We start from the raw sequence: 13,430 nt of genomic DNA on the forward strand, positions 1-13,430 counted from the left end.
TTGCGGACGACACAAAACTGGCAGGACTTGCAGATAGTGAGGAACATTGTCAGAGGCTACAGAAGGATATAGATAGGCTGGAAATTTGGGCAAGGAAATGGCAGATGGAGTTCAATCCTGATAAATGCGAAGTGATGCATTTTGGTGGGAATAATGTAGGGAGGAGCTACACGATAAATGGAAGAACCATAAAGGGTGTAGAGACGCAGAGGGACCTGGGTGTGCAAGTCCACAGATCTTTGAAGGTGACATCACAGGTGGAGAAGGTGGTGAAGAAGGCATATGGCATGCTTGCCTTTATAGGACGGGGCATAGAGTATAAAAGTTGGGGTCTGATGTTGCAGATGTATAGAACGTTGGTTCGGCCGCATTTGGAATACTGCGTCCAGTTCTGGTCGCCACACTACCAGAAGGACGTGGAGGCTTTGGAGAGAGTACAGAGGAGGTTTACCAGGATGTTGCCTGGTATGGAGGGGCTTGGTTATGAGGAGAGATTGGGGAAACTGGGGTTGTTCTCCTTGGAAAGACGGAGGATGAGGGGAGACTTAATAGAGGTGTATAAAATTATGAAAGGCATAGATAGGGTGAACGGTGGGAAGCTTTTCCCCGGGTCGGTGGTGACGTTCACGAGGGGTCATAGGTTCAAGGTGAAGGGGGGGAGGTTTAACACAGATATCAGAAGGACATATTTCACACAGAGGGTCGTGGGGGCCTGGAATGTGTTGCCGGGCAAGGTGGTGGAGGCGGACACACTGGGAACGTTTAAGACTTATCTAGACAGCTATATGAACGGAGTGGGAATGGAGGGATACAAAAGAGTGGTCTAGTTTGGACCAGGGAGCGGCGCGGGCTAATTGTTCCTGGTTTCTCGTTTCAAGGCTTCATTCTATGATCATCTTGCTGGTGCCAGTACAGAGCGAGACTGCGGATAGTTGGGAACCTGTCTCGGGGGCAGGGAATTCATATGGTGTTCGTGGAAGTGGAAATGACTAGGGTTGGGAAGCATTTTCCGATCAGGGCCATTGTGATCTCCTGGACTCGTTTCGATCGCCTCAGGGGGTCGGAGAGGAATTTCCCAGATTTTTTTTTCCCCATATTGGCCCTGGGGTTTTTCACTCTGGTTTTTCGCCTCTCCCTGGAGATCACATGGTCTGGAATGGGGGGGTGGGGGTGAGTTAATAGGTTGTAATGAACAAAGCATCGTAGCTGTGAGGGACAGCTCGGTGGATAGGATATTGGTATGTAGATAGGCTGGAAAACTGGGCGGGGATCCTGGATTCAGGATTCAATCCTGGACCGGGGAGCGGCGCGGGCTTGGAGGGCCGAAGGGCCTGTTCCTGTGCTGTTTTGTTCTTTGTTAATATAAAATGCATGGCTTTTGACCTTTAATGAGGCAGGACTGAGTTTTGACTGTGAATCTGTGGTCAGATAGGCGACAGAATTCACTACCTATGCTCATGGTTCTTTTAGAATTCTTTGTCAGAGATGTATCCACACAATACACTGGAAAAATGTAATATCTTAGACTTCTGAAAATAGTCTCCAGGGAACTTTCCTGTTTTTTTCATTCTGATCAAGGAAACCACGGCTTTCAGCTGAAAGGTTAACATTTGAAGCCCGCTGCAGTGAAGCATTACTCAATATGCTGTCCTTCTGCTTTCCTTTTTATTTGGAATTTGTATCGCTTTTTTTGTCCAAAAATATTTCAATCTGGACTTTTGTAGATATTGTCTTTCTAAAAAAGAACCTTGTGAAGAAATACGTTTTATTTCCTCAAACGACTAAAGACTAATTTCAAGTGGAAATACAATTTCAAGTGGAAATAATTTTGAAGACAATCAAGTAGATTTCATTGAGGTTAGATCCACTGAACTTGGCCAGCAGAGAAGACATAGTCAATGAGCGGTATCGTCAACCATGTCTGACTACAGAGAGCTCAGGGAGGATAATGCACTATGATGGGTAATTGGTGACTTTGCTTAGGCTCCATGTGTCATGGCAGGGGCAGAAACTTGATCAAACAAATTGAAATGAAACTGTGGCATTGGTGGGTGTCGATGTGGGAGATGAGAACGTGTCTAAAGAGGAAAAGACAACTGCTGTCCAAAGCATTTTTCTTTCAGAGCAGAGGGGTTGAAAGTGGTACTTTGTGAGGAAAGGAAAACTCTTTACCTTGTCAGCTGGCTTGGGAACCAGGAAGAAAGGGTGGGTTATCAGCAGTTTAGTAGCTATCAGGTCTGGGGTGCAGGACATTTAGTCTTGTGGAGAAGGTGAGCTCTGAGAACATGAGAATGAATCTAGAGAGAGATGGGGTCCGAGAAATCTGTTGATGCGCAACTAAACCATTTGTGTGCCAGATGCACTCAAGTCTGAATCTCTTGGATTTGAGGGAGCAAAAGGCAAGACCAGATGAGAGTGAATTAAGGTTTTCTTTTATTTGGTCATGATATATGGGTGTCACTAATGGGGCAAACATTTAACCCCCATTCCTAATTACTTTTGATGTGGTGATGAACTGCAGCAATCTTTATGGTGTTGGCACACCCACAGTGCTGTTAGGTAAGAAGTTCTGGTTTCTTTTTCCATTTTTTTGGTGCCGATGGCTAAACATTTATTAACCATCCCTAATTGCTCTTGACAAGGTAGTGGTGAGCGAGCTGCTTTCTTGAATGGCTGCAATCCATGTTGTTTATTTACACATGGTGCTTTTAGGGAGGCAGGTCTGGGATTTTGACCCAATGACAGTGAAGGAACAGCAATATATTTCCAAGTCAGGATGGTCTCTGGCTTGGAGGGGAATTTTTCAGGTGGTGGTCTGTGTCTGCTGCTATTGTCCTTCTTGATGATGGTCATTGGTTTGGAAGATACTGGATGAGCTCCTGCAGTGCATCTTGTAGATGGTACACACTGCTGCTACTGTGTATTAGTGGTGGAGTGGATGAATGTTTGTAGATGGGGGTGCTAATCAAGCGGGCTGCTTTGACTTGGATGGTGTCAAGCTTCCTGAGTTTTGTTGGAGCAACACTCACTCAGGCAAGTCACACTCCTGACTTGTGTCTTTGTCAGTCGAAGGCAGCCTTTGCGGAGTCAGGAGGTGAGTTACTTGCCATAGGATTCCCAGTCTCTGACCCCTTGTAGCCACAGTACTTATATGGCTGGTCCTGATACGTTTCTGGTCAATGGTGACCTGCAGGTGACCAGCAAAGAATCTTTCCCCTGGTTCCTGTTGATAGTGAGGAATTCAGCGATGGTAATGCCATTGAATGATGGTTAGGATCTCTCTTGTTGGAGATCGTAGTTGCCTGGCACTTGTGTGGCATGAATGTTACTTGCCCATTTGTCAGCCCAGGCCTGGATATTGTCCAGATCTTGTTGCATTTGGACATGGACTGCTTCAGTATCTGAGGAGTCACAAATGATGCTGAACGTTGTGCAATCATCAGTGAATATCCCTACTTCTAACCTTATGATGGAAGGAGCATCATTGATGAAACAGCTGGAGATGGTTGAGCCTTGGACATGACCCCGAGGATCCCTTGCAATGATCTACTGGATCTGAGGTGACTGACTTCCCACAATCAGAACCACCTTCTTTTGTGCTAGGTATGACTCCAACCAGCAAAGAATCTTTCCCCTGGTTCCTGTTGACTCCAGTTTTGCTTGGGCTTCTTGATGCCAAACACAGTGAAATGCGGCCTCAAGGGTAGTTACTCTCCCCTCATCTCTGATGTTCAGCTCTTTGTCTATGTTTGAACCAAGACTGTAATGAGGTCAGGAGCTGAGTGGCCCTAGCAGAACCCAAACTGAGCACCAGTGAGCAAGTTATTGCTGAGCATGTGTCACTTGTTAGCACTATTGATGACACCTACTGCTGATCCAAGAGTAGACTGATGGGGTGGTAACTAGCCAGGTTGGATTTGTCCTGCTTTTTTGTGCACAGGACGTACATTGACAATTTTCCACATTGCTGGTTAGTTGTCAGTGTTGTAACTATACTGGAACAGTTTGGCTAGGGGCGTAGCAAGTTCCAGAGTACAAGTCTTAAGTACAATTGCCTGGGCCACGAAGTTACCAATCGTGATTGAGTTCAATTCTGCTGCTGCTGATGGCCCATAGTGGCTCATGGTTACCCAGTCTTGAGTTGCTAGATCTGTTTGAAATCTATCCAATTTAACACGGTGGGTTGTGCCTCACGACAGGATGGACGGTATTTTATCTCCACAAGGATTGTGTGGTGGTAATTTCTACCGATAACTGTCATGGGCAAATCCATCTGCAGCAGGCAAGTTGGTGAGGATGAGTTCAAGTATGTTTTTTCCCTCTTTTTTTTGGTTACCCCACCACCTGCCACAGACCCAGTCTAGTCACTATGTCCTTTAGGGCTTGGCCAGCTCGGGCTGTGGCAGTGCTACTGAGTCACTCTTGAACCCACCTCGAATACATTCTGTCCACTTGCCACCCTCCGTGATTCTCTAAGTGTTGTTCAACATGGAGTACTGATTCATCAAGAGGTAGGAAGTTGGTAGAAATCAGCAGGAGGTTTCCTTATCCATGTTTAACTTGATGCCATGAGACATCATGAGTCGATATTGAGGACTCCCAGGGCAACCCCCTCCTGACTGTACACTACTGTGGTGCCACTTCTGCTTGGTTAGGGATGGTATGTCTGGGACATTCTGTCTGATATGATTCCCTGAGCATGATTGTTAACTCTCTCTCTCTTCCCCCCCCCCCCCCCCCTCCCGAGATGTTAGGCAGACTTTGCAGGATCAATAGGGCCGAGTTTGTTTTTCCTGGTGTGTAGGTCGATGCCAGGTGCTCCATCCAGTCTTTTTCCTCATCCAAGTTTTTGATACAACTGAGTGCCTTGTTAGGTCACTTCAGAGGGCATTTAAATGTCAACCACATTGCTGTGGATCTGGAGTCACTTGTAAGTCATATCTGGAGTCATCAGACCAGGCAAAGACTACAGGACATGAATGAACAAGGTTTTTTTTAAGGCAATGAGTCGGTGAATTCAGATTCTGCTGGGGTGGGATTCAAACCCTGATCATCAGTGCATTTCTCTCGCTCTCTGGATTACTAGCTCAGTGACCATACCACTATGCCTCTTTTCTTCCCCCCCGCCCCGTGACCCAAAGGAAGCCTTGGTAAGTTACTGCAGTGCTTCTTGTACATGCTACACACTGCAACCATGTTGTGCTATTGGTGAATGTTTTAAGTGATCAGTCAACTAAGCTGTTTTACTGTGGATAGTGTCAAGTTTCTTCAATATTGTTGGAGCTGCATTCATCCAGGCAAGTGGGGAGTATTTCGTAACACTCCTGGCTCGTAAATGGTGGAAAGGCTTTCACTCGTCAGGAAATAAATTGGTCACTGCAGGATACCGAACATGTGACCTACTGTAGTAGTCAGAGTGGTTGTGTGGCTGGTCCAGTTCGGTTTCTGCTCAGTGGTAACACAAGAAGTTATTGTTGGGGGATTCAGTGATGGTGATGTTGGATGATGAGAACTGGTTAGATTCTCTCATTTGTAGATGGTCCCTACCTGATGCTTGTATGATGCAAATGTTCATTATCAACTCAAGGCTGAATGTTTTCCACGTCTTGTGAATGTGGACACGGATGACTTCATTATCTTGAACAATAGTGAATGGAATTCAACACTGCAACTATCAGTGAATGGCCTCACTTCTGACCTCATGTTTGAGGAAAGGTCATCGATGAAGCAGTTGAAGATGGTTTGTGATACGGCCCTCAGGAACTCCTGCAGCAGTGTTCTGGAGCTGAAATGATTGGTCTTCAATAGCCGCAGCCATTTTGCGTTGTCTAAGTATGACCCCAGCCAGGAGAAAGAGTTTCCCCCAATTCCCATTTGCATCAATTTTACTCTGGGTCTTTGATACCACTCTGTCAAAATGCTGCTTTGACATCAATGGCACTAACTGGTTTTGCTGTTGACAAAGGTATTCTAGGTGGAGATGAGGGATTGGTTGTGTAGGCCAACATCAACAGCTGGAGTAGAATTGTGAATCGGAAGCCAAAGGTTATCCAGCTTGAAGTTTGCTTATTTTTGGAGGAGACCTTTTTCAAAGGACAGATGGAGAAAAGGGTTGGTTGCCAGGGTTGGGGTAAGTGTAAGATCTGGAAAGCAAGGAAGTGGTCAATAATGGCTCTTTCAGTGATTGGAAAGCATGTGAATCGAAGAGCCATGGGAGCCATCATGGTTGAGGGATCAGCCATGAAATGTGCAGGTGGGCTTATAATAGTGGAGTTCTAGAAAAGACTGGAGGGCAGTGAATACAGAGGTGAGAGGGGGGAAGGGATGTGCGATGGAGATTGAGATCGCACACTATGGGGAGTTGCTCAGTGCATATGTTGATGGAGAGAAAGGGGGTTGATAAGTTGAGGACAAACCTGGGTGGGGAATGTGATTGTAAAGGAACAGCGAGAGGAATGGAGTAATGTCCTCAAAAGAGTTTAATCTGCCAGATGAGAAATCAAGCTGGTAATGTGGGTAGTGAAGATAATGGAAGTGTAGCCAGTTGGGAGGCTTCTGCAGGAGGTTAAGCATCAGCACCGATCTGTTAAGTTTCAATCCAAGGCGGAAGCGCTGATTTTAACTTGTGACAAAGTGCAGCCTATGACTGGATTGGGGTGGGACACAGTTTGCACGGCTATCCTGACAAGAATGTCTAGTATATCTGCTGATATCTGACTTGGCTCCCAGATATGCTCAAATCTGAATTTCTTAGACTTGAGTGAATGAAGGGAATGACAGGGATTATTAATGGGATATGGCCATTGCTGACAAGGTAAGCATTTATTGCCCATCCCTAATTGGCCTTGAGGAGCTGGTGCACTGCCTCCCTTGAACTTGGGCCCTTTTAACTCCTGAACATGGGAGAATAATTAAAAGTTGGCATGGCTGACAAAAGGACTGGAGATGGGTGCGGGGGGGGGGGGGGTGAAAAGGGAAATAGAAGTCAAGAGCTCGGGTACGGAGCACAAAGGCACACTGATTTCTTGTCTGTGTGCTAGTAGAATTATCTACCATCAATTCTGTAAACTGTCATTGTCATGGAAATGGACACTGCTCTTTAAACCACCAGTTTAGTGTACAGTTCTTCAGTCAATAACCCTTAACGAATTTGAGCTAATGTTTTGTTCACCCAGCAGGGGAAACCAGGATATTTCGATCACTGAGGCAGTGAAGAAATCAGAGGTAAGTTCAATTGTTTCTTTAGCCATTACAGTACTTTTCAGACCTGTAAAGGCTGCTGAGTAGAATATTACTTGAGCACTAAATGTATTGTAAATAGCTCTAGTACAGATGATGGCCAGATTATTAATAGACCCCTTATTTTGCATTTTCCTATTAAATCTTAAATGCAATTACTGACTTGCAGACCACTGGGTAATTGCAGGAAATTGCAATGATTTAATGCAACTAGCCTGTCCCTTAAATATATAATTGACTTTTAATCTTCAAGTACTCTACCCAAATGTATTTTTATGGGTGTTGTCAGACAGTGGGGATGCTATCAGACCGTGAACCCACTGTGCCAATTCTCCATTAAGTTCCTTCCTGTTCCAACATGAACTTACAAACCAGAAGTTGGCTGTTATGCCTGCGATTCAGCTATGTCAGTTGTATAACATGATGCTTCTGATTAACTGGGTAACCCGCCTAAAAGCAACATACAAATTCTTGAATTTGCCCAACCTTCAAAATAAATGTAAAAAACAGAATGAAAAAGAAATTAGCTGTCCGGGACCTGGGGAAAGATGAAATTAAACTTGCCTATAAAAGTGGGGGAGGAGTATGGTAAGCTGAGCGGACGAATTTTGAAATATTTTGTAGGTAAAGGTTAGTCATACTGCAAGAGAGGGTATTGGAGTACCTTTGTTCCTGTGCTATTAAGAGTTCTGTTGTCCCTTGTTTGAGTCAGTGATTAACCAACCATGTTAAATAATCAATCCTTGTGACTTCTGAATTGAGATTATGCTGCTCATTCTGAAGTTGGTTAATTTCAGAGTTTGGACATTCATGCCCTCTTTTGCTGTACTCTTTACGTTATTTAATTCAAACAATTGAATAATTCAGTTTTTGTTAGACTTTGAATTATGATTGATATTTCTTCTATCAAAATCAAAATGATAAAACAAAGGTATTACAGTCTTAAGTTTTTAAAAGTCTCCTTTTCTGTTCTGTCTTTAAGGAGAAACCATCTTCCACCTTAGCTTTAGCAGAAAGTTTGGAAATTGATTTATCTTCTGATGGGTAATTGAGATTTTCTTTTTAATAGATTAACAGATTGTATGTGGATAATTGCATCTGAAAATCTATCATTTTACAATATTTTGAAGTGAGAAGGAAAACATACAACTCAAATAAGCTTCTTGGTTGTACGATTAAAAATAATGTCAGTTTTATTTTCTGTCTTTAACAGAAGCCAGCAGAAGACTGATCAGCCTTTAAAAGCTGAGGTTGAGTGTCCATCTGTGGAAGCTGTGCCTTTACCGCATTGTGACAAATTAAGTGGCCATCGAGACAAAATAAGCTTGATTGAAAATATAGAAAGTAATGAAAGCACTGAGAAAACAACAGATCCACTGTCTGAATTGACTATGGAGAAGCAAGGCAACACTGGAGAGACGGTACAGGACGATTCTTCAGATCGGGGACCGGCATCTCCTAACGCTGCTCAAAGTTTTAATTCTGTTGATAATGATGTAGAAATAATACCTGATGAATTTGAGGACAATGCTACTTGTGATGAAACAAAAGATTGCGAGCCTCTCGAGGATACTGTGCAGAAGTGTAAAAAGCTGGGGGACGAGGGGTTGGATGGAAAACACTGTGCTGAAGACCAGGGTGAATGCTCAAATAGAGAACAGGATAAGGATCACAAAGAAGATGTTTCTTTTGAGAAGTTTTTTAGGAGCAAAGATGAACCAGAAGCTGTTGGTTCTGACGTGAGTGAGCAGGGCAGCATCCAGCTGGAGCCACTCACACCGTCTGAGGTTTTAGAGCATGAAGCTACTGAGATTCTACAGAAAGGAAATGTGGTGACCTCCACTAAGAAAAAGGGAGCAAATGCTTCTGAGTGTGTAGAGGAAAGTCCGAAAGAGACCAGTCCTAGCTCAATACTCATGGGCTCAGAGCATCTAGAAGAAAATAATAGTTGAAGCCTTGGGTGGGACGTTTGATTATCTTATTGGACTTTATTCGTACAGACCGACCGATACACACCAAGCACACACGTACTTGTACTGTTAAAGGCTTTGATATTCTTATCCTGTTCAGATAGAGTTCACATTCCTGTCTTTGTCATAAAAATAGCATGTGAATAGAAAAGACTTACAATTCTGTAGAATTCTGTATAAAATTAAGCACCTTTGTATAGGTGCAATCTTGCCAGGCTCTTAGCTTACCTGAGTAAACTTTCAGTGAAAGTGGAATCATTACAAAATATGTGAGATTATGTTGGTGTGCAGCTGTGCAGAAAAATCTGACTTCAGTCATGTACAAGAAGACATAATCCTGCCGGTGTAACCCAGTGCACATTATTTTAATAGTCTTTTGCAGTAGAGGTAGATCACTTAGGATGGGTTACATGGTAAACCAAAGTGCAGTTCATCTTTTCCTTTTACTGTAGAAAATAGGATATGTTGTGTTAAGTAATGCTTTCTTTGTATTGGCATGTATGTTTTGTTCAGCAGTTAATTCTGCTTACAGAGGTAGACATAAAAGGCGAGGACTGCAGAATATGTAACAGTGAATTGTTTAAAAAAAAAACTGCAGTACTTTAGTGCCAAGCTGACTCTGTGTATCAGGAAGAGTAAAGCTGCTTACAGTTATGCTGAATATTTTTTTTGCTACATATTTGGTAAATAGCTCCAGACATGTACTTTGCTAGTGACTGACAGTGGCTTGCTTTGTTGTACAAACAGTTTGTGCAGAAAACAAAAACCCTATTTAGGTATCAAAACTTTAGACTTGAGTCTTTGGATGTGTCTAATTTTACTTTGTTATCAAGGTTGTTTTATTTTAGTTGTGTACCTTTAGTTATGAGGTGCACCATAGTTATCAGAATTTGGAAGTGATGTGGATGTAAGAGCACCCTGATGCTGATGGCTGTTTATTTCGGCTGAGTGCATTTTTCTGGAGAATAGTTGAGTTAAGGAATATAAAAAGCATGTAACAAATTTGATATATATATAATTTACTGATTTTTGTTGTCTCATTCATATGGGATAATTATTTTTTCAATTACCCTTTTAAATTGTTTCAAGAAAACCTGAAAATATTATTTGTCCATCTGCTAGCATGCACAATTTTTAATATCTCGTTATATAGAATCGGTTTCTTAAAAAGACTTGCAGATTCTAAGCCACAAAGCAATATGAATCATTTAATAAAAACAATTCTTACTGTAATTGCATAATAAAAAGCAGTTGCACTTTCCACTTCTGAGAAATAATTACTAAAATGTGACATTTCTTATTTGATTAAGATGGGCTCTTTCATATTTTCGAGCAATATGCAGTTGAGAACCCACCTTAAATGACTATTGTGCAGCTGCCATAATATTTTGGCTGCCTTATGACATGAGTGGTTTTGTATCTAAAATAATAATTCTCAAATGTGATATACTTTGTTTAAATTTTCTGCAGACTTTTAAAAAATATCTCCCATGTCATTTGCTGCCTCCTATTATATGCTCCTTCCATTCGGAGAACAATTCTATATTACAAGATTCCCCCTAACTGCCATCAATGCCTTTCTGTAATTGTGCAGCTGGACATGTCCTTACTGATGGTTTGTTTGTTTGTGGCTTTCCCCTTTCCTCTCACAGAAAACCCCTTAATAGTTATTGGTATTACCCTGGGTAGTTTAAAGTTAAAACAGCTTTGGGAGTTGATCCCCTAACAGCTGGAGTATATAATTGGTAGATTGCTTCAGAGTCACACAGCTTCTTATAGTTCTTCCTTTTGAATATTGGTTAATATAATTGCAAGATTAAATTTCTTGCAAATATATGTTTTGGTACCAACATATTGGGCATTAGTTTACCAGTATATGGTAAACTGTAATGCCCAATTCTAATTTATTTTATTGTGCTTTCGGTTGTACAATCCATGCTTCCAAATATCATCCCAATTCAAAATTAAAGATCATTCACTGAGTGTAAAAGCTGATCTCATTGCTAAATATTTATAATTCAGACTTATCTACTGGCTTTTCAAAGTGGTAAATGTTTCCGTGCCATTTGTACCAGGCTTCTTCAAACTGTTCTAGTTCATCTGATGAAAAAAAAAGTACACCCTATTGGCTGTGGCATCAGAGGTACTCAGCTGTGTTTTTATTTCATGTGGACACCATTTAAGATGTGTTTAACTGTAGTTGCCCTCCAGGTCCTTATGGTTTAGCAGATGCAGTTCTACCTTGTTAGGGGAAAGTGGGAGTTGAAATACAGCCTAATCTAATATAATTTCCCTTACACAATTAATTTATAGCGGTGTTGTAAATACTTTTGTTATGTGTTTTAAAATTATTAATTTAGGAATGGTTAGTACTTTACTTTAAGAATAATCTCCATATTTGTATGTTGGAGTTACGTTGGACTTTTAATGCTGTTATGCCTCCAAAGTGTAAATTTACTTCCACTCCAGGATACTTGCACTTGAGTTCATGATCTATTCATGAATGTTGGGTATAAAAAGCAACTGTAAACAAAGCAATGTGCAACTGAATAAGTGTTATAGATGCTGTGCTTGCAAATGTTGGCAAATGGACAGATTAGGCAAATTTGCATTATTGGACTAAGCTACAATTGTCAAAACAGTTTGAACCTCTGAACTATATAAAAGTTAATAATGTTGGTGGTGCAAAGGCTTTCCTTATAACTTCCAATGTGACTTTTTAATGTTGGCTGATTTGGAAGAGGAAACATGTTTTCTTGCTGCCATTGTGCCACTTTTAGTTCTGGAACGGAATTGACTCCTATTCAGAGTAAAGTTATAGACATTGGGAGGGGTGGAAATAATGGTTTGTATACTTTTCTTCTTGTAGAAGTTAAATGTAACTTTTAATGCCAGTGCCTGCAAGCTCAAATAAATAAATTGCATCTAATGGCTTGTAACTGTGTAATTTCTTTGCATATGTCCGGATCTTATTCAGCCTTTTTGCCTCATCATCTTCTCGACTGTTCTAAAATCAATGAATTGTGTGTGCTGAAGCCACAGCCCATTCTTCATGTGTGCACTTGAACTTTGGTGAGTTCCTTGATTGAGGAAGCATTTCATCTCAGCCTAAACCTTCATATGCATATAATCGCTTCCCAACAGTGATCACTGGATAATATATTATAAGATACCAGACATGCACCCCCACCCTTCTCTCAGCATGTTGGCAGGTAAAAATTCCCATTTCAGACCCAAGTCATTACAAGCACTAGCAATATCTGCCTACAAATTTTAATACCTGTGTTTTAACACAAAGAAGCAACTCCTCCAAATACAAGAGATTGGAAGCTTGTGTCGAAGATTAATATTTCTGTACTCTTGTCATTCAGCAAATGTTATTGAAATTCACTGGCACGTATTACTTGCCATTTAACTGCACAATTTTAGACATGGACTGCTTCAGTATCTGTGGAGTTGCGAATGTTGTGCAAACATCCCGACTTCTGATCTCATGATGGAAGGAAGGTCATTGAAGATGTTTGGGCCCAGGACTGAGGAACTCCTAGTCCTAAGTAACTGCAAATACAGTTCATTTTGACTCTTGCCATCTTTTGTTTTCCGTGGAGAGAAACCTCACTTCACCTCAAGCTGGTCTAATGCCATTGAGTGGCTCAATGTATTTGCGAACCTGTATTGATGGCAAGTATATTCAATATTTGTGATTGCATTTCAGTACAAAGCTGTCCAATTTCACTGAACAGAAAATGGACAAAACTATCACTGCCTCTATCTTGTGCCAAAGGGAACTTGGTTTTACTCTTGACAATCTTGAATATTGACATTTCCCTGAGACTGGACTAAGCCCAATTTAAACTTTCTTGAACTTTTCATTTTTGCTGTTGAATAGACTTCGACTTGGATGAGTTAATATCTTGTAACGAATGAAATACAATAAGAAAACAACTTGCATTTATGGAGCATCTTTAACAAAGAGTATCATTTCAGGTGTAAGGAAAACTAAAAAGCTGAACCAAAGAAGGAATGATTGGGGATAAGACCAGCAGGTATGTTCAAGAAAAATGACCTGAAGGAGGTTGAGAAGAAGCAAAGAGGCTTATTGAATCAATTTAAGAGAAAGCAATGGTAAGGAGAAGGGGCTGCAAAAAGAATTGATAAGAGTGACCTGTTTGTGGGGTTAGAGGCCTGGAGGAGCTTACAGAAATAGGAAAAGGCAAAGCG

At 41.5% G+C, this 13,430-nt stretch overlaps 1 protein-coding gene across 10 annotated transcripts in view; it reads left to right on the forward strand.

The window, feature by feature from the left end:
* Positions 1–12,138, forward strand: part of LOC144511276 (zinc finger protein 280D-like) — a 112,728-nt gene extending 100,590 nt beyond the window's left edge. For 5 of the 10 annotated variants that reach the window (XM_078241434.1, XM_078241436.1, XM_078241437.1 and 2 more), the window contains 3 exons: positions 7,176–7,224; positions 8,222–8,283; positions 8,453–12,138. In XM_078241434.1, coding sequence (XP_078097560.1) covers positions 7,176–7,224; positions 8,222–8,283; positions 8,453–9,191 — 850 coding nt within the window. In that variant the 3' untranslated portion in view covers positions 9,192–12,138. The remainder of the gene's footprint in view (positions 1–7,175; positions 7,225–8,221; positions 8,284–8,452) is intronic. The other 5 variants (XM_078241435.1, XM_078241438.1, XM_078241439.1 and 2 more) reach the window with 3 other exon arrangements.
* Positions 12,139–13,430: the final 1,292 nt, after the last annotated feature.

This window comes from Mustelus asterias, chromosome 24 (assembly GCF_964213995.1).
Source record: "Mustelus asterias chromosome 24, sMusAst1.hap1.1, whole genome shotgun sequence".
NCBI lineage: Eukaryota > Metazoa > Chordata > Chondrichthyes > Carcharhiniformes > Triakidae > Mustelus > Mustelus asterias.